This window comes from Pezoporus flaviventris, unplaced genomic scaffold, assembly GCF_033815535.1.
Source record: "Pezoporus flaviventris isolate CSIRO_AGI_PZ_B2104156 unplaced genomic scaffold, CSIRO_AGI_Pfla_v1 ptg000006l, whole genome shotgun sequence".
Classification (NCBI taxonomy): domain Eukaryota; kingdom Metazoa; phylum Chordata; class Aves; order Psittaciformes; family Psittacidae; genus Pezoporus; species Pezoporus flaviventris.
In genome coordinates this window covers 515,911-533,807 of record NW_026892554.1, presented here as the reverse complement: position 1 = coordinate 533,807, position 17,897 = coordinate 515,911, and the positions used below count along the sequence as shown (strand labels likewise).

Below are 17,897 nucleotides of genomic sequence, written 5' to 3'. Positions count from 1 at the left end.
AGCTGCTGGAGCGAATCCAGAGGAGGCCACATTGCTGCTGCGAGGGCTGGAGCAGCTCTGCTCTGGAGCCAGGCTGAGAGAGCTGGGCTGGGGCAGCCTGGAGAAGGCTCCTGAAGGGGAGACCTGAGAGCAGCTCCAGTGCCTGAAGGGGCTGCAGGAAACCTGGAGAGGGGCTTGGGACAAGGGCCTGTAGGGACAGGCCAAGGGGAATGGCTTGAACCTGCCCGAGGGGAGACTGAGCTGAGCTCTTAGGCAGAAGCTCTTCCCTGTGAGGGTGCTGAGGCGCTGGCACAGGGTGCCCAGAGAAGCCATGGCTGCCCCATCCCTGGCAGTGCTCAAGGCCAGGTTGGACACAGGGGCTTGGAGCAAGCTGTTCTAGTGGAAGGGGTCCCTGCCCGTGACAGGGGTTGGAACTGGATGAGCTTTAAGGTTCCTCCCAACTCAAACCAGGCTGGGATTCTAAAGGAGATCTGCATGGCTGTCTCATAGTGAGTCTTGGCTATCACACCATTCCCAAACCAGGCTGCCAGTCTGAAACCTGAGCAGGAGAAAGCCCCAAACCCACAGGTTGTCTGTGGGCTCCATCAGGCTCCAGGGGCTGTTCTGGGCACTGATTGTGAGTGTCACCTGCTGAGTTGGGAAGGCCTGGTTCTGGACCTGCAACTAATGGAAAACCTTGCACAGTCCATTACCCCTTCCAGCAGCGCCATCTGCTTCCAGCAAGGCCACCCCCTCCTCCTGGCTGGAAGGGTGGCTCTCGGGAGCACCAGAGCTGCAGGAATTACTCAGAACCTAGAAGTCTTCCAGTTTCTTCCAGGAGATTGGGAATAATTCATTTACCTTACAAAAGAAGCCTAAAATGGGATTTGATCTGTACAAACTGGGGCAGCTGCATTTCCTATACCAGATGGAGCAGAACAGAACCTGAAACCCAGACGCTGCTGGGTATTTTTTAGCAGAGAAGGGTTATCTGGGGGTGGGCCAGATCCTTCATCCCGAATCTTCCCAGCCTGCTCCTGCTCCAGCTCGGCCCAGTCAAGGGCCGGGAGCCTCGGCGCTGCTGCAGGTAGGATTTGAGTCTGGGATGGTGACGGTGACGTGCCCGGGGCAGCACCCGGAGCACTGCTTTGGTGAGTGCCTGTGGGTGATCAGAGCGGACGTTTCCTTCCCGTCTCTCCGGAGTAAGGGTGGCTGCTTTCATTCCTTCCAGCCGCAGTGCCACCGGGATGCACTCGGAGGCTTCACGACGCCCGTCCCCTTCTCTCTCCTGAGACACCCACTCCGGTCTTTGGGACAGCAGCACACGTACAACCCCAGGGCTGAGGTGCAGCTGCCGCCCAGCCTGGGCTCGGGCTCTGCACCCGTGCTCTTGATTCGAGGCAAGAGGATCCCGTACACAGCACGGCAGAGCCTCCGGTCACCAAACAGGGGCTGGCTGCAGGGCTGGGCAGCATCGGCGACAGCCATCACCCGGCCCGGCACCGAGCCCGAGGGGCAGCAGGAGCGAGGCCAGCAGCTCCCTGCTGCTGGAAGCAAGGCTGAAGGCTGTGAGTACACATTACCTTCCTCCAGCTCTGCGTGTCTGCACCGCGGAGGCTCCAGAGAGTGCGCTGGAGCCAAGGGCAGGTGCTGTGGATGCTCCTCTGCTTGCCAGGGTGGGAGGAGCGGGTGGGCTCAGACCCTGCAAGGGGACACTAAACTCTTCTCTGGGAACTGGTGACCACCCGAGTCCCTGCCTGCAGCTGGCACCATCCCACTTAGAGGGGCAGGGAAGCAAGTGGTGGTTTCTCAGGACCAGCAGTTTATGTGTTGGGATGGGGGAGCATGAGAAGATCCCACCTTCCCCCAGCCCTGCACAGCTCTCCCCAGCGGCTGGGCTGCTGTGCACCAGGGCCAAGCACCATGAGGCGTGCAGGGGGCTGCTGACCCCCAGAGCCACCTGCCTGCACCCCAGCTCTGCCTGTGCTCTTCCAGGTGAAGCTGGCAGGCCGTCCCTCAGCGCTGGCGGCTGGCACCCGGGTTCGCCGGCCAGCACCGGCCGGGACACACGCAACGGCATCCTCGGCCGTGCTGCCACCCCGGAGCTGCCCATCTCCCCAGCCTCGCCCCGCGCCGGACCCTCGCCCGTTCGCAGAGTGAAACGCACAGGTAACGGGGCAGAGTGGACCCGCGCTCGGCTTCCGCGCCGCGGGGTTACCGCGGCTGCCGGACGGCGATGGCTGCCTCCCCTCCTCGGCTGGAGCCTGGGCCCCGGGTCGGGTCCCGCCGCACGGCCCGGGCAGCACCGACACCCCCTTGGCTTGCACCATGCGCGCACCCCTCAGGGGCTGCCCGGTGCCCGTGATCGCCGGCGCGGCCGTTCCGGGCATCCCGCCGGCCCCCGCTCCGCCCCCGGCGCAGCCCCGCCCGGTTCCCGTGCCATGGCGGCGCTCCTGCGGCGCGGGTTGAGAGCGGCCGCGCTGCTCACCGGGACCCCGCGGCGGGCGGCGGCGGCGTGGCGGGGGGCACCGGAGCCGCCGGACCCTGCGATGGAGGAGGCCGAGAGCTGCGGGGAGGCGGCACCGGGGCTGCGGGGCCGGGGCTCTCACGTCTCTCCTCTCAGGCCGCGGCGGCGGCGGCGGGAGCTGGGCAAGGAGCGCGGAGCCCCCGAGCGCACGCTGACCTGGTCGGCCATGGAGCAGATGCGGTGAGCGGAGGGGCCGGGCCCGGTGACCTTTCCCCGGTGACCGCCGCCCCGCTGACCGTGCTCATGCCCGCAGGTTCCTGCGGCGGGAGCTGCCCGAGGAGTGGCCGCTGGAGCGTCTGGCCCGGGGCTTCGGTGTCAGCCCCGACGTGGTGCGGCGGGTGCTGCGGAGCCGGGCCTGCCCCCCGCCGCACCGCCGCCTGCGGCAGGACCGGAAGGCGCTGAACGCCGCACCCAGATCGGCACCGGGCCCGGAAACCGGCCGCGAGGTGCGCGCTCCCGACGGCACGCTGCTGTACCGGGTGCCCTGGGGCGGGCCGGGGCCCGGCGAGCTGTGAGCGGCCGCGGGGGCACCGCCTCCCCCCGCGCCCGCTCCGCCTTGGCCATGGACTCCGACGCTGCGCGGCTGCTGGACGCGGCGGAATTCGCGGCCCAGAAGCACCGGGAGCAGCGGCGGAAGGACCCCGAGGGCACCCCTTTCATCAACCACCCCATCGGTGCGGAGGCCGTCCGGCACCCCCCTGCACGGGGCGCTCCCTCCGGCCCGACTCGGGCCCAGCAAAGCACCGGGGCCCGCTCCCGGCTGGGGCAGAACCCAAGTGGCCGAGCACGGGGTGGTTTTGGGGGTCTGCCCACGCTCTGCCACTGCCTTGTCCCCTTGCTCCCCGGTTCTCCCTTGTCCCTGTGACCCGTCCCTCCGGCCTCCACATCCCCCCCCCCGCGTTGTCCCCACAGCCCCCCTTGTCCTCACAGCCCCCTCTTCCATCCCTGCTTTGCCCCTACAGCTCCCCACTTGTTCCTACCGGTTCCCGCCCCCCGTCCCTGGTTTCTCCCTCTGAGCCCCGGCCCCGCAGCCCCCCGCCTGCCCAGCCCAGGACTTTCCTGCTCACCCGCAGCCCACCCCCCTAACCCTAACCCGTTCGCTGCCCCACACTCCCCGTCACCCTGCTCTGTCCCGCAGGCGTCGCTCGGATCCTGGCCTGCGAGGCCGGTGTGACCGACATAGAGCTGCTGCAGGTGATGCCCGGTTTCCCCTCCCGCGTTCCCCGCCGCGGGGTCGGCTCCATCCCGACCCGCCCGCCCCCCTGCAGGCCGCTCTGCTCCACGACACGGTGGAGGACACGGACACCACGTTCGCGGAGCTGGAGGCGCGGTTCGGCGGCGCCGTGACGGGCCTGGTGCGGGAGGTGACGGACGACAAGGAGCTGCCGCGGGCCGAGCGCAAGCGGCTGCAGGTGGAGCGGGCCCCGGGCCGCAGCCCCCGCGCCAAGCTGCTGCAGCTGGCCGACAAGCTGCACAACCTGCGGGACATCGGCCGCTGCCCGCCGGCAGGTACGGGAGCACCGGGCCCGCTGCGGCGGGGGCTGCTCCGCTCCCTGCCAAGGGCCGGGCGGGTTCCCGGTGCAACCGGGCGGCTCCGAGCCCAGCGGGTGTGTGTGTGGGGGTGTGTGTGAGAGAGATGGTGCCGGGGGAAGCGGGGGGGGACCGGGCCGGGCGGCGCTCAGCGCCCGGTGCCCCCGGTGCAGGCTCCGGCTCCCGGCGGGGCTCGTGACGCCGCTCGCGCGTGCCCCCGCAGGGTGGTCACCGGAGCGCGTGCAGGAGTACTTCCGGTGGGCGGCGCAGGTGGTGTCCGGCCTGCGAGGGACGAGCCCCGCGCTGGAGGCGGCGCTGGAGCGGCTCTGGGCGGAGCGCGCGGCGGGGGCGGGACCGGAACCGGGACCGGGGGCCGAGGGCGGTGCGGGGAGCGACAGCCAATAAACGTGCACAGAGCCGATGTCCCGCCTCCTGCGTAGCCATGGCACAGCGCACTTCCGGAGCGGGGGTTCCGGCGGGGCCGCGGGTTGCCGTTCCGGTCCCCGTCATGGCCTCCGCTGGCCGCCGAGACGCGCCCGAGGCGCCCGACTTCGGCATCCTGAAGCGGCTGGCGCGGGATCAGCTCATTTACCTGTTGGAGCAGGTCCGGGCCCGGGGGGGCGGCGGGGTCGGTGCGGTACCGGCGGGGGGCTCGGCGCTGGGAGCAGCCGGTGTGAGCCGCCTGCCCGCCTGCCCGCAGCTCCCCGGGAAGAAGGACCTGTTCATCGAGGCCGACCTGATGAGCCCCCTGGACCGCATCGCCAACGTCTCCATCCTCAAGGTACCGCGGGGCCCGCGGGCAGATGCCCGTTGCCCGCGCTGCCCCCGGTGCCCGCTCACAGCCCGGCCTCTCCCTGCAGCAGCACGAGGTGGACAAGCTGTACAAGGTGGAGAGCCGGCCTGCCGCCGGCGCCAGCGACCAGTGAGTCTCTCACCGTGGCAGTGGGGCACAGGGGCTGGCAGGGCAGGAGGGGGGGCAGGCGCCTCATCGTGCTCTAGATCTGTCCCTGCTGGACCAGGTGGTCCCCGGGCAGAGCTGCTGAGGGTCCAGGGCACAAGGGGCCTCTCACTGCCTCTGCCATGGCAGGTTCTGCTTCCTCGTCCGGCCGCGGATCAGAACGATGCGGTACATCGCTGGTGAGTGCAGCGCCCAGGACACTTGTCCTGCGCCTGGGGTTTTAGTTCCTGCCCCAGGCACTTGGGGTGCTAAGGCCCTCACTGGGCAGGAGGAGCTGTGCCAGGGCAGGGGCCGAGCGGCCTTCACAGCCTCTGCACGTTTCTCACCTGCAGATATTGTCAATGCCGACAAGATGTCAGGGAGGAGCAGGAAGTACAAAATCATCTTCAGCCCCCAAAAGGTCAGTGTGACCGTGCTCAGCTGCCCGTGACCCCATTCACTCTGTCTGCCGGCCTTTATGCCTTCCCCCCCTTCTATACACACCAAACGTCCTTCATTTGTAACCCAGAAACGTTCAATTAAACCAAGCAGCACGATACTTCCATCACCAGGATCCCTCCGCCACCAGGGCTCTGCATGCTTGGAGCACGGCTGGGCCCTGAGGGTCTCGTTCTCTTCCAGTTTTATGCTTGTGAGATGGTGCTGGAGGAAGAAGGAGTCTTTGGTGGTGAGTGACGCTGCGGTGGCTGCCCCTTCCCCTCCCTGCGGTAGCTCTGACCTGCAGAATTCCCGTTGAATCCCAGTGCGGGATCCCTGTGCTGGAATGGGAGCGTGGGCAGGAGCTGTGGTTCCCTCTGGCCTTTCTGCCTGCAGGCATGTGCCCACCGTGGCATCGGCACCAATGGGAGAAGAGAGGGTCCTGCCATAAATCTGGCAAAGCTCCTTCTCTGCTTCCCAGAACTCTGACAGGGCTCTCACTCGGGGCTGTCACCCAGGGCTGTGATGGATAACCATCGCCTTCCCCTGTCCCAAACCCAGATGTCACCTGTGACGAGTGGTCCTTCTACCTGCTCCCCCTGGACGAGGACATCATCAGCATGGAGCTACCCGAGTTCTTCCGTGACTACTTCTTGGTCAGTGCGGCGATGCTGCCAGGACGCAGCTCCCCCCTTGCTGTCTGTTGGGCTGGGGACAGGGCAGCTCTGTTCAGAAAGCTGATGAGTGACATCCCGCTCGGTCCCAGGGTGGCTTTTGCCAGAGGTGGCTGCGCCGATGGGCTGTGATGCCCCTGTACACATACCCTGTGCTGGCTCCTTGTCTGCTCCCTGTGAGCAGCTTTGGGGCATCCCAGCACATTTCTCCTGGAAGCCCAAGCCCGGGGCATGCTCTGTCCCCAGCCCTCTCCCAGCCGAGTCCCCCGATGCTTCTCTGGTTCCTCCCCACCAGCCTGCCCAGAGCTCTCGTGGTCCTGCAGGAGGGAGATCACCGCTGGATCAACTCCATCGCTCGAGCCCTGCAGTTGCTGAACTCCCTGTACGGCCCATTTGGCAGGGTCTATGGGATCGGCAGATGTGCCAAGGTACAGCCACACGTCAGGAAGCCTCCGGGCCCTTTAAGGGCACAGCTTAAACCCCATCAGCTGTGTGGCCTCTTCCCAGGCTGTGCTGGGACCTGCCCCGTTGGGAGGGGAACCCAGCTGTCCTTTGTGCCCTGGCCAGCACCAGGGTTGGGCAGGGGGAGTCCCAGCAGCATCTGCTGCTCTTTGGGGTGCTGCAGAGCCCCCTGTGCCTGCTGCAGCTGGGGGCCCTGTGGGACGCCACGTCCTGGGTGGCCCATGTGAGGGCCTGGGGCTGGGGCAGGCTGATGGGAGCCTGCACCTGCTCCTGGGTGCTGCCACGCTCTGCCCCTTGCAGATGAGCTACGAGCTGTGGCGGGACCTGGAGGGGGAGAGCGAGGGCGATGGCCAGGGCAGGAAGCCTGAGATTGGCAACGTCTTCCTCATGGACAGAGGTGGGCTGGAGCACGGCAGGCAGCAGGCCATGGGGAGCAGCATGGGCTGGCAACGTGCCCGGAGGGGCAGGAGAAGCTGTGGGATGGATGTGGGGTGCAGGAGGTGCTGTGGGGTGCAGCTGGGCACTGGCTCTCATTGCAGACACTGACTACGTGACGGCGCTATGCTCCCAGGTGGTGTATGAGGGGCTGGTGGACGACACATTCCGCATCAAGTGTGGTAGGTGGCCGGGAGGGCGATGGGGCTCTGCAGCCACGTACGTAGTGGAGTCCCCGGTGTTCATGCTGGTACCACACACCTGACACTGAGTTGCGGCCAAGGCTGTTCCCTGCAGGCAGATCTGGTGCTGCTGGAGGCTGTCCATAGCCTGACCAAGCTGCGGGCAGGCAGCTGCTCTCTGCTGCATGCTGCAACAGGGCCAGCATGCATGGCCATGTCTGTTGCTGGCGCAAAGCAGCTCTTCATTCTCTGCAGGGAGCGTGGATTTTGGACCAGACGTCACCTCTTCTGACAAGAGCATTAAGGTGCTGCTCAATGCCCAGGACAAGGTGAGCATTTGGCCTTTATGTGCCTCAAGGGAAGCGGGTTCCCCCTGCTCAGCCTGACCTGGGAGCAGCTGGGTGCTGCTGGGCCTTGGAGCCCAGCATGGGATGGCTCAGGGTAAAGAGGCCAGAGAAGCATGCTCTGCAGGCCCCGCTGGGCTCCTCTCGCCAGCAGAGTCCCTGCGGGCCGGGCAGTCGGTGCTGCAGACATTGGCCGTCCCGGTGGGGACTCCACGTTGTCTCGCTGCTGCACCCACCGGCTCTGGGCACGGGTGGCTGCGGGTGCCTGGAGCACAGGACACGTGCCCAGCACCCGCTGTGTGTGTTCTCTGCAGGTCTTCAGCCAGATTCGCAACGAGCACTTCTCCAGCGTGTTCGGGTTCCTGAGCCAGAAGTCCCGTAACCTGCAGGCACAGTACGATGTGAGCATCACCCGGGTGTGGGCACCCGCTGGGTCCCTCCACACCGCGTCACCACCACCGCGCTCTGCCTCCCGCAGCGGCGCCGCGGCATGGACATCAAGCAGATGAAGAACTTCGTGTCCCAAGAGCTGAAGGGACTGAAGCAAGAGCATCGCCTGCTGAGCCTGCGTAGGAGCTGGGGCTGGGCACTGGGGAGAGTGGGGGCCCGAAGGGCTCTGTGAGTCCCCAGAAGGGCAGAGGGTCTGCGCTGTGGGCAGGGGAGTGGAGGCCATTGGTGCAGGTGTCTGTAGCGGGGGGACGAGCTCTGTGCAGAGCCTGTTACTCCAAATACCCATCTCTGGCTCTGCAGATATTGGTGCCTGTGAGTCCATCATGAAGAAGAAAACCAAGCAGGACTTCCAGGAGATGATCAAGGCTGAACACTGTGAGTGCTGTTCTCTGTTCCACATCTGTTGCTAAGCTCATCCCAGTCCTTGCTCCACAGCTTCTGCTCTGACCCATGACCTCACTTGTCTGGGTCCTGGGCAGCCTCACACCTGTGTGGTCAAAGACAGGGAATCCCAGACTGATTCAGGTTGGAAGGGACCTTAAAGCTCCTCCAGCTCCAGCCCCTGCTACAGGCAGGGACCCCTTCCACTGGAGCAGCTTGCTCCAAGCCCCTGTGTCCAACCTGGCCTTGAACACTGCCAGGGATGGCGCAGCCACAGCTTCTCTGGGCACCCTGTGCCAGCGCCTCAGCACCCTCACAGGGAAGAGCTTCTGCCTAAGAGCTCAGCTCAGTCTCCCCTCTGGCAGGTTAAAGCCATTCCCCTTGGCCTGTCCCTACAGGCCCTTGTCCAAAGCCCCTCTCCAGGTTTCTTGTAGTCCCTTTAGCACTTCCAGATCATTTTATTGGGGGGGGTCTTCAGATCCTAAATAGGGTCAAAGCCACATCCTCAAAGGGCTGGTGAATGGTGGGCTAGGGGCACAGCATCACGAGCCTGCCCTGTTCCCTGAGGCTCGGGGAGGGAGGCTGAGCTCACAGTGCAGCCCTGGGCATGGGTGAAGTGATGGTGCCTCTGGCCCTGCTGCAGCTCTCTTGGAGGGCTTCGACATCCGTGAGAGCACCAGCTTCATAGAGGAACACATTGACCGGCAGGTAAGACCAGGTGGGACGGGGGACAGGCTGCCCTGGCCTCTCCGTCCTGCTGCAGGGACACCGGGGAGCTGGCAGCAGCCTGCCACCGCCTGCTCTGCTCCCACATAGGTGTCCCCCATCGAGAGCCTGCGCCTCATGTGCCTCCTGTCCATCACGGAGAACGGTGAGGCACCCGCCTGCACGGGGCAGGCACTGCAGCACCGCAGCCGTGGCACAGAGCTCTGTCCTGGGTTCAGCAGTAGCAGTCATGTTTTTTCCTTTGTGTTAACTGGTGCAGTGCTGTGTTTTGACTTCTAGTTTTGAGAACAGCGTTGGTGAAGCCGATGTTTTCGGTTGTTGCTAAGTGATGTTTACCCTGACCAAGGACTTTGTGAGGCTCATGCTCTGCCAGGGAGGAGGGGAAGCTGTGAGGAAGCAGAGACGGGGCGCCTGACCCGGGCTAGCCGGGGAGGTATTCCATACCACAGCACGTCATGCCCGGGGTGGGGGGTAACTGGGAGTTGCCCGGAAGGACAGGGGCTTCCGGGTGGAACTCGTTTTCTTGGCCGGTGGTATCGTATTCTCTTCCCTTGTTATTTTCCCTTATCATTGTTTTAGCTGATAGTAGCGGTGGTGATTTGTTGCTGGACTGTTCTTGTCTCAACCCGTAGGAGTTGCACTCTCTCGATCCTCCTCCCCGTTCCTCCGGGAGCGGGGAAGGGGAGAGCCCCGGTGCAGGGAGGGGGGGGGAGACGAACACGGACCTTGATTGTTGTCAGCTTGGCACCACTCACTGGGAGTGAGTGAACAAGTTACCTGACTGGGTTTAAACCACGACAAGCTCACCCTGCTGCTTCCACAGGTCTCATCCCCAAAGACTATCGCTCCCTCAAAACCCAGTACCTGCAGGTGAGCAGTAGCTGGTGGCTCAGTGTACAACAGGCTTGTGTTGGACGGGGCTTCTCTTCCCTACTGCTGCTCAGGCACCTCTGCAGGACAGCCCCTGGCTCTGCCTGCCCCTGCCCTTTGCTGGGCTGCTCTAAACAGCCTGTCCTCCCACGGAGGTGGCACCGGTGCTGATCCGGTTCTGATCTGGCTGCCCCTTCCCCAGAGCTACGGCCCTGAGCACTTGCTGACCTTCCACAACCTGAAGCGCATCGGGCTGCTGACAGAGCAGGTGGCTGGGGAGACTCTGACTGCAGTGGAGAGCCGGGTCAGCAAGCTGGTGACCGACCGGGCCGCCGGTGAGAGCGGCTGCAGCCACATGGCAGTCATGGGTGCTGTGACACAGAGTGTGGCCCCGGTGCTGGCTCTGCCCATGGGGGCAGCAGGGCTGCCTGCACCACTGTCTGCCCTGCTGCCAGTGGCTCTGGGTGTCTCTGCCCACAGGTTCTGAGCTGTTTCTCTTTGCCTTGTTTTCCAGGAAAGATCACGGATGCGTTTAATTCTTTGGCCAGGAAGAGCAACTTTCGAGCCATAAGCAAGAAGCTGGGGTTGGTACGTGCTCATGCGGCTCCTGCTCTGCCCACGTGCCCACTGGTGCCAGAGGAGCTCTGGTCTGTCTGTGCCCGTGACTGTGGGCTCAGCACCCACGGAGCCATGCAGCGCATGGGGCCAGAGCTGCAGCCACCCCAGGCAGGGGGGGGTCTCCCCTGGACAGGGGCTCACTGCGGTTTCCTGGTCTGTCCTGACTGGGCCCCGCTGGTGCAGTGGAGGGCTGGGCACTGCCAACACTACAGCCCTGCTCCAGCACGTGTAGCTGCCTGGCTCGGGGGTGGCAGCTCTGTAGCCTCTGTCCTGGGATGGCGGTGAGGTGACATTTCATCCCTGCCCTCAACACCCAGGCCCTCTGTTTGCTGGTGCTGAGGCAGTGGGGCAGGAGGTGGGGGCAAGGCTCACTCAAAGCCTCTGTCCCTCCCTGCCTGCACCTCAAAGGGGCCGGTGGAGCCCCAAGCGGGCTTGGTCCTGTGCCCCAAGCACCGCATGTCTCTGTAGATCCCGCGGCTGGACGGCGAGTACGACCTCAAGCTGCCGCGGGACATGGCGTACGTCTTCAGCGGCGCCTACGTGCCCCTGAGCTGCAAGATCATTGAGCAGGTGAGCGCCACACGTGTGTCCCGAGCCCGGCCTGCGCCCGGGGGTTTCCTGCTGCTCACCCCTGCCCCTGCTGCAGGTGCTGGAGCGCCGGGGCTGGCAGGGCCTGGAGGAGGTGGTGCGGCTGCTCAACGGGCACGAGTTCTCCGTGTCAGGTAGCGCCGGCACGGGGCGGGGGGGGGAGGCCGGGGCTGCGGGTCCCACAGGCTGTGCCCCGTGCAGACAGCGCGGCCGAGGACAGCGCGGCGGCGGAGGCGCAGCGCGTGGTGCTCGCCGTGTTCCTGGGGGGCTGCACCTTCTCCGAGATGGCGGCGCTGCGCTTCCTCGGCAAGGAGCGAGGTAGGGGCCGCCGGGGGTGGGGCGGGGGCTCCCTGCTGCAGCTGGGCAGCGCTGGAGCCCCCGGGGACGGACGGGGGTCGGTCCGTGGCTCCCGGGCCCTCGCTGGGGCTCAGCGCGGCCTCTCCCGCAGGGTGCAAGTTCATCTTCCTGACCACGGCCATCACCAGCAGCGCCCGCGTCATGGAGGCCATGACCGAGGCTCGGGCCTGAGGCCGATAACGGCGGCTCCCGGGGCGGCACCGGGAGCGGGGGGGTCCCGGTTTGGGCGGGGCTCGCCCTCGTACGGTCACGTGGTTGCCGTCAAACACGGAGCGCCGTTATGTGTGACCTGAGGGCGCTGGTCCCGCTTCTGATTGGCTTAAACGGGCCGAAGGGATTTGGCTGCCATTGGCTGGTGGCCGGCTTGGGGTGGGGCCGACCGCGAATGCGGCGGTTGTGGGCGGGGCCCGCGGTGACGCTGGCGCTGGCGGCAGCCAATCAGCGCTTCCGGAAGGCAAGTTTGTATCAGCGGAGCGAACGGTGCGCGCAGAGCGGGTCGGCAGCCATGAGGAAGAGGTGCGGGGCGGCGGCGGGGGGGGGCACCGGCACCGGGACCATCGGGGGGGGGGGACGGGGACACACTGGGACCGCGGGGGGTTGGCGGCGGGGGCGTGGCCCGAGACCGGCCCCGGCCAGTGGCGGCGGTGGTCGGGGCGGAGGGAGGGGGTGCCGAGGGGGCTGTGTCGTCGCGGCCCCGGCGGTCGCTCATGTCGCTGTGCCGGTGCCCGCAGTGAGGTGGTGGAGGCCGAGGCCGTGTCGTACTTGAACCGAGCCATAGCGGAGCTGCGGAATATCTGGGACGAGATCGGCATCTCCGAGGAGCAGCGCCTGGAGCGCATCTGCACCGTCAATGTGCACATCAAGGTGAGGGCTGGAGCCCAACCGGGAGCGAGCACACGGGGACATGGCCAAGGCTGTGTCCTGGCCGCGCGCTGCCGGGGCTCCCCCGGGGCCGTCCCTCGGCTCGGCCCCAGCCGTGGGCCCGCTCTACAGCCCCGGTTCCCTGCCCCTTCCCTTCTCCATCCCCGTGGCCCGCCTCTAACCGCGGCCGTGCTGCAGAACTTGCTGGACATGATGGTGGCGGAGGAGGAGGGCCTGAAGAAGCGTCTCTTGAAGAGCATCGCCCTCTGCCGGAATGAGCTTGACACTCTCTGCAAGGAGCTCCAGCTGGACCCCGTTGAGGTGAGGTGCTGCCTCCCTCTCCCGGTATCCTGCTGGCGGCAGTCTGTTGCTGTCTGGCCTCTGCCTGGCGTCCTAGGGAGGCCGGAGCTCATTCAGAACCCTTTTTCCTGATGCTTGCTAGGGCTGGAGGCTCTGTGGCTCCTCGCAGGGAGATGGATGTGAGGAGGGCAGGGGCCTTGTAGCATCTCATTTTGTGTGTTGCTGCTGTGTTTGTGCCTTACTGGGGAGCCCCTTACTCAGCACAAGGGCTTGTGTCTTCATTTAAGGAGTCTTAAGTTTTGTTTAAGAACTTTAAGGAGAGCTGCAAGTCAGATCTGCAAGAGCTGATGTCTGTGCTCTTGCAGGCAGAGGAAGAAAGTACCATCCTGCAGATGGAGAAGAATCTGCGTGCCCGCGTGGAAGTGATGTTAAAGCAGAAAAGGGACAGAAAGCAGGAGCTCAAAACCCTGCAAGAACAGGATCAAGACCTCTGCAGCATCCTCTGCACAGCCCCATTCAGCATCGACAGCAATGCTGTGCCCAGCCTGGAGGACCTGGATTGCTACAGGCGCCACGTGGCCTCCCTGACCACCGAAAAGGTAATGGGGATGGGGCGAGGGCCTTGCCAGGGGGCACACAAGGCGCTCACTGGTTCCTGACACTGTTCCTCATCTCCAGGAGAAACGGCGAGAGGAGTTTGTCAGCAGTAAGCGCCAAATCATCCTCCTCATGGAGGAGCTGGACCACACTCCAGACACGAGCTTTGAGCGGGAGGTGGTGTGTGAGGACGAGGATGCTTTCTGTCTGTCTGAGGACAACATTGCTGCCCTCCAGCACCTGCTGCAGCAGGTACTTGGCTCGCTGAGGCAGTGCCGCTCACAGTGGGGGCTGTCAATGGGCATCACTCAGTGATCAGCCTGAGTGCCAGGGGAGCTTTCTGAGGCCAGTGAGCCAGCATCCGCTCGTGTCCATGGGGCCACGCTGAGCTGGAGCTGTCCCCTTGCAGCTGGAAGCCCAACGGTCCCTGAACGAAGCCGTGTGTGTGGAGCTGCGCTCCAGGATCCTCATGCTCTGGGAGCGGTTGCAGATCCCTGAGGAGGAGAGAGTGGCCTCGGCAGTGCACATGGCTGGGTCCAGGGCCAAAACCATAAAAGCTGTAAGGACCATCCTGTACCTCGGTGTGGGAGGGTGGGGGGCAGCAGCTCTGTGTCTCACACTCCTGAGTGGAGATTTTTCCCACAGTTGGGTGCAAAGCAAATAGGACAAGTCCTGCCCTTGTTGTGGGAGCTGGGATTTGCTGTTGGCAACTGCCTTGGCTTAGAAAGTGGTTTATGCAGAAGATAAATCCTGTTCTGTTCCTTTTTTTATGCTGCCTTCTCTAAGGCTGTGCTCTGCTCTTGTTGGCAGCTGCAGCTGGAAGCGGACCAGCTGGAGGAGATGAAGCTGCAGAACATGAAGTCTGTGGTTCAGGCGATCCGGGCAGAGCTGGCTGTCTACTGGGACAAATGCTTCTACAATCAGGAGCAGAGGGAACGCTTCAGCGCTTATTACGACGGTGGGTGCTGGTTCTCCCTGTTTGCTGACTCCCCTGTGGACTGTGTGCTGCCCCGAGGGCTGCACTCTGCTCGCAGCTGGGATCCCGGCTGCCTCCTGAACATGCTGTTGTATTCTCTGCAGAAGACTATACAGAGACCCTGCTTGAGCTCCATGATGCTGAGGTGCAGAAGATGAAGAACTACTATGAAGCACACAAAGATCTGTTTGGAGCTGTCCAGAAATGGGAGGAGAACTGGAAGCTGTTCCTGGAGCTGGAGGTATTGTCCGGGCAGGAGTGTGCTCTGCCAGGCTCGGGGCTAGGTCAGCACCAGTGCGCACGTCTGCTTCTATGTGCAAAGTGCTGTTGGGAATAACCAAGGAGGCACTGAGAACCCCGGTGTGTTGGTGAGGGGAGGGGATGGGGCACTGTTGGAGCACTGTGGTTGGTGCTAGGGACTCTGCAGCAGAGATTGTTCCTCTGGGGCTGGTGTGTGTTGGGCTCTCTCCTGACCTCTCGCCTGTACCAGAGGAAAGCATCTGATCCCAGTCGCTTTGCCAACCGTGGGGGAAACCTGCTGAAAGAAGAGAAGCAGCGAGCAAAGCTGCAGAAGACACTTTCCAAGGTAGGTTCAGCCCTGGAGAAGAAGCTATAGCTAGGCCTCCATAGCACTGAGACAAGCGCAGCACACGGGGCCAGCAGTGTGTCCCTGGGCACAGGGATTCCCCATTCTGGGGGCAGTCTCTCTACACTGCCCTTGTGTCCTCATCAGCTGCAGGAGGAGCTGCAGAGCAGGGTCCAGGCCTGGGAGCAGGAGCAGGAGGAGCCCTTCCTGATGAGGGGGCAGCAGTTCATGGAGTACATGATGGAGCAGCAGCAGCTGTACCACCTGGAGAAAGAGAAGGAGAAACAGGAGCGGGTGAGTGCGGGGCTGCACGTGAGCCTCTGCTGCACTGCATGCCAGCAGCTCATTGATGGTGCATTGCACACCAATGGTTCAGCAGGTGTCTTGGTGGCCCTGCCATGCCGGGCTGGGAGCTGCCCCAGCCGCTGCTCTCTCTTCTCACTCTCTGCCTGGAAGCAGCTTTGTGTGCAGCCACCTTTCTGTGACAGCAGGACTGGTGTCCATTGCTGTCAGTGTTTGTGTGTGTGTTGAGCCCCTTTGTTGGTCCCAGCTGTGCCAGAGCAGCCCCTTGGCTCTGGGTACCTGTAAACCTGTTGACACAGCTGCTGCATGGCTGTGCCATGGGCTGACTGGTCCAGGCTGGCAGAAGCTGCGCTGCTGCTCGGCTGGGCTGTCAGCGCTGGTGTCTCACACAGCAACTGAAGAAGAGCCGGCAGATGGAGGCAGAGATGATGTACGGCAGCACCCCACAGACACCCATCAAGCGGCGGGTGCTGGGCCCCCACACCCCCAGCAAAATGCGGAAGGTAAAGCTGTGTGTGCAGCAGCGTGGCTATGCTGGGCCTTGCGGGGTCACCACAGCCCTGCCTGGACTGGGGCTGCCCTTGGTCCTGGGCAGAGATGTGGTGGGGTTTGGGAAGCTGGGGGCAGGCCCCGGCCGTGGGCACCTGTTCCCCTGGGGCCAAGGGGCCTGTTGTGCTCTGGAGGCTCTGCACAGCCAGCGCTTGCACCCAGGCTTCCCCAGCACGGTGCAGGCGTGTGTGACACGGGCTCTGCTTTCCCTGCAGCTCAATGGCAATTCCACCTCCAGCGTGACACCCAACAGCACCGTGCGCTCGGTTTTCGGGGCAGCCATCCACCGCTCGCCAAAGTCTAAGCTGCCGCCCTCCGGAGGGAAGGTAAGGAGCTGCCCGGGAGGAGAGGGGTGAGCTCTGCTGTCTCCTTGGGCTTCACTGCTCCTCTGCCGCGCTCCTGCAACAGCCCCTCTGTGTCTGTGTGCTGCTGGGCCGGGCTGCTGCCACCCTGGCGGGGTGCTCCTGGGGTGTGAGGGAGGAGGAGGAGGGTGGTGACAGCACCCAGGAGCTCTTCCTCCAGCCCCCATTTCTGCTGTTGCTCAGTGCTGAGCCTGCCGCCTGGGGGGGACCCTCAACATGCACGAGTGCTGCTGCATGTCCCCGGGCTCAGCCCAGTGCCCTGCAGGGCTCCTGCAGCGTGGAGCTGCTGCGGTGCTGCCAGCACCCGCTGCTCCCTCACTCCTGTGGCCCCTCTCGTGTGGGTTCTCCCGCAGGTCGGCTCTGCTCGGACCCCCGGCCGTGCCGCCGCCAGGCCGCCCCGTCCCGGGCACAGGGAGCGGAACAAGGAGAACGTGTCACAGCTGAACGGAACCGCCCTGAGCGGTGGGTGCACCCCCAGAGCCCCCACCCAGCGTAACCAGAGCATTAATTCTGTTCCCAGCACCTATTCTGACTTTGCGGTAATTCACCTCTTCTCCCCCCGACTCCCTTCACTGGGCAGCACAAGGGGGGGGTGCTCCCCCCTCCCAGAGCACCCCACGGGGCAGCAGCTCTTTGGCTCCACAGCGAGAACTCAAAATTGAGGTTTGGTGGCCAAGGCCAAGCCCTGCCCATGTCCCAGGAGGGCCCTGAGCAGGCACTGGGGAGCAGCCACAGCCACACGAGAGGTGCAGCCCAGGCCCCCTGGAACAGCCCTGCCGCTGGGGCTGTCTCGAGCAGAGTCCTTCCCCTGTCCCTATGGTCACGGTCCCCCAGTGCAGGGTGCTCTGGGGCTGCTGGTGCTCCCTGTCCTCCCTGGGGGGTGCAGCAGCCGTGCTCTGCTGCTGTCCTAGCCCAGGCAGCAGGAGAGAGAGGAGGGGAGCTCTCCTGGTCCCCCCAAGCAAGGGAAGCTTTTTCCTGCTGCCTGCATGGTCTCATCTGTCACACGCTTGCATTGGGGCTCTGCTCGCTGTCCCCTGCAGAGGGACCCTGGCATCTCTCTTCCCTTTCCCTTGGTCCCTGCAGTGTGCTGAGAGCTGCCTCAGCTGTGGGGAGGGTGCTTCCTGCTCCTGGATGGGGCTCTGCTATCTCTGGCCGGCTGGAGGTCTCTTACCCCACCCTTCAGCATGGGCTGAGCCCAAGCTTTAGCTCTGACCCCAAATGGCCACGAGCCTGGTGGCAGCTAAGCTGGGGTATGCTGAGATACTCACCCTGCTGCCGGGCTGATCCAGGCTCAGGCGCAGGGCATGGGGCTGGTTGGGTTTGGTTTGGTTTGTGATGGAGGCAGGTTCCTGCCAGCTCTGCCTGTGCTCCGGCCACCGGGCAGGACTGTCCCTGTCCTCCTGCTTTGCTGAGGCACAAGTGGTGCTGCTGGGCTCTGACAGCTCTGACCTGGGACCTGACCTGGCTCCTGCTTCTTGTTTCCACAGCGCGAACTTTCAAAGGCCTCCAGATCTGAGAGCGGCTCCCACGTCCTCAACTCCACCACCACCACTGCCTTCTGCTGATGCCTGGCCTGCCACTCCTCCCCGCTGCAGTGAGTCTGCTCGGGCAGAGCCCAGCTCCCCGTGCCCACAGCATCCTGTGCCGCGGGGCTGGGTCCTGAGGGGGCACTTTTAAAAACTTGCTTTTATTTGGGGAAACGCTTGCAAACGTTCGTCATTAAAGGCTTCGTAAGGGGTCACGTTGAGGGGGGTGGCTGGGGTGAGCAGGTGTGTGGGCTCTGCCCTGCTGAGCATGCTCTGGGACAGACGGGCCCTCGGTGCCGTTCCTCCTGGGCTTTTCCCCTTTGTCACTGCTGTAGCTAT

The 17,897-nt window shown here is 64.4% G+C and overlaps 3 protein-coding genes across 6 annotated transcripts; all 3 read left to right on the top strand.

The window, feature by feature from the left end:
• The first annotated feature begins 2,386 nt into the window (after nucleotides 1-2,386).
• On the top strand, nucleotides 2,387-4,468 carry HDDC3 (HD domain containing 3). The gene is made up of 5 exons (XM_061446487.1): nucleotides 2,387-2,686; nucleotides 2,760-3,180; nucleotides 3,645-3,700; nucleotides 3,775-4,015; nucleotides 4,260-4,468. The coding sequence occupies exons 2-5, from the start codon at nucleotides 3,069-3,071 to the stop codon at nucleotides 4,439-4,441; spliced, it is 591 nt and encodes a 196-aa protein (XP_061302471.1). The 5' UTR covers nucleotides 2,387-2,686; nucleotides 2,760-3,068; the 3' UTR covers nucleotides 4,442-4,468.
• A 50-nt stretch (nucleotides 4,469-4,518) lies between these two features.
• VPS33B (VPS33B late endosome and lysosome associated) lies at nucleotides 4,519-12,011 on the top strand. 4 transcript variants are annotated; one of them, XM_061446477.1, is made up of 23 exons: nucleotides 4,519-4,640; nucleotides 4,737-4,817; nucleotides 4,897-4,958; nucleotides 5,056-5,173; nucleotides 5,327-5,394; nucleotides 5,616-5,661; nucleotides 5,973-6,067; nucleotides 6,381-6,513; nucleotides 6,848-6,944; nucleotides 7,087-7,164; nucleotides 7,420-7,493; nucleotides 7,823-7,909; nucleotides 7,987-8,077; nucleotides 8,259-8,333; nucleotides 8,983-9,047; nucleotides 9,156-9,210; nucleotides 9,889-9,935; nucleotides 10,138-10,270; nucleotides 10,450-10,523; nucleotides 11,022-11,123; nucleotides 11,200-11,275; nucleotides 11,343-11,459; nucleotides 11,590-12,011. In XM_061446477.1, the coding sequence occupies exons 1-23, from the start codon at nucleotides 4,545-4,547 to the stop codon at nucleotides 11,667-11,669; spliced, it is 1,950 nt and encodes a 649-aa protein (XP_061302461.1). In that variant the 5' UTR covers nucleotides 4,519-4,544; the 3' UTR covers nucleotides 11,670-12,011. The 4 variants fall into 4 exon arrangements, with proteins under 4 accessions (XP_061302461.1, XP_061302460.1, XP_061302464.1 ...); XM_061446476.1 differs by having other exon boundaries at nucleotides 4,879-4,958; XM_061446480.1 differs by having other exon boundaries at nucleotides 5,124-5,173; nucleotides 6,409-6,513; nucleotides 11,590-12,010.
• PRC1 (protein regulator of cytokinesis 1) lies at nucleotides 11,884-17,686 on the top strand. The gene is made up of 14 exons (XM_061447470.1): nucleotides 11,884-11,952; nucleotides 12,135-12,362; nucleotides 12,558-12,680; nucleotides 13,025-13,258; nucleotides 13,338-13,508; nucleotides 13,666-13,815; nucleotides 14,067-14,214; nucleotides 14,337-14,473; nucleotides 14,723-14,818; nucleotides 14,966-15,112; nucleotides 15,514-15,624; nucleotides 15,886-15,996; nucleotides 16,386-16,571; nucleotides 17,520-17,686. The coding sequence occupies exons 1-14, from the start codon at nucleotides 11,884-11,886 to the stop codon at nucleotides 17,595-17,597; spliced, it is 1,989 nt and encodes a 662-aa protein (XP_061303454.1). The 3' UTR covers nucleotides 17,598-17,686.
• Nucleotides 17,687-17,897: the final 211 nt, after the last annotated feature.

Coding starts and splice junctions, on each gene's coding strand:
- HDDC3 (XM_061446487.1), top strand. CDS start 3,069: ATGGACTCCGACGCTGCGCGGCTGCTGGACGCGGCGGAATTCGCGGCC. Junction 3,701..3,774: donor CCGACATAGAGCTGCTGCAG/GTGATGCCCGGT, acceptor GCCCCCCTGCAG/GCCGCTCTGCTCCACGACAC. Junction 4,016..4,259: donor CGGCCGCTGCCCGCCGGCAG/GTACGGGAGCAC, acceptor GTGCCCCCGCAG/GGTGGTCACCGGAGCGCGTG.
- VPS33B (XM_061446476.1), top strand. CDS start 4,545: ATGGCCTCCGCTGGCCGCCGAGACGCGCCCGAGGCGCCCGACTTCGGC. Junction 9,936..10,137: donor TCAAAACCCAGTACCTGCAG/GTGAGCAGTAGC, acceptor CCCCTTCCCCAG/AGCTACGGCCCTGAGCACTT. Junction 10,271..10,449: donor GGTGACCGACCGGGCCGCCG/GTGAGAGCGGCT, acceptor CTTGTTTTCCAG/GAAAGATCACGGATGCGTTT.
- PRC1 (XM_061447470.1), top strand. CDS start 11,884: ATGCGGCGGTTGTGGGCGGGGCCCGCGGTGACGCTGGCGCTGGCGGCA. Junction 14,215..14,336: donor CTTCAGCGCTTATTACGACG/GTGGGTGCTGGT, acceptor TATTCTCTGCAG/AAGACTATACAGAGACCCTG. Junction 14,474..14,722: donor AGCTGTTCCTGGAGCTGGAG/GTATTGTCCGGG, acceptor CGCCTGTACCAG/AGGAAAGCATCTGATCCCAG.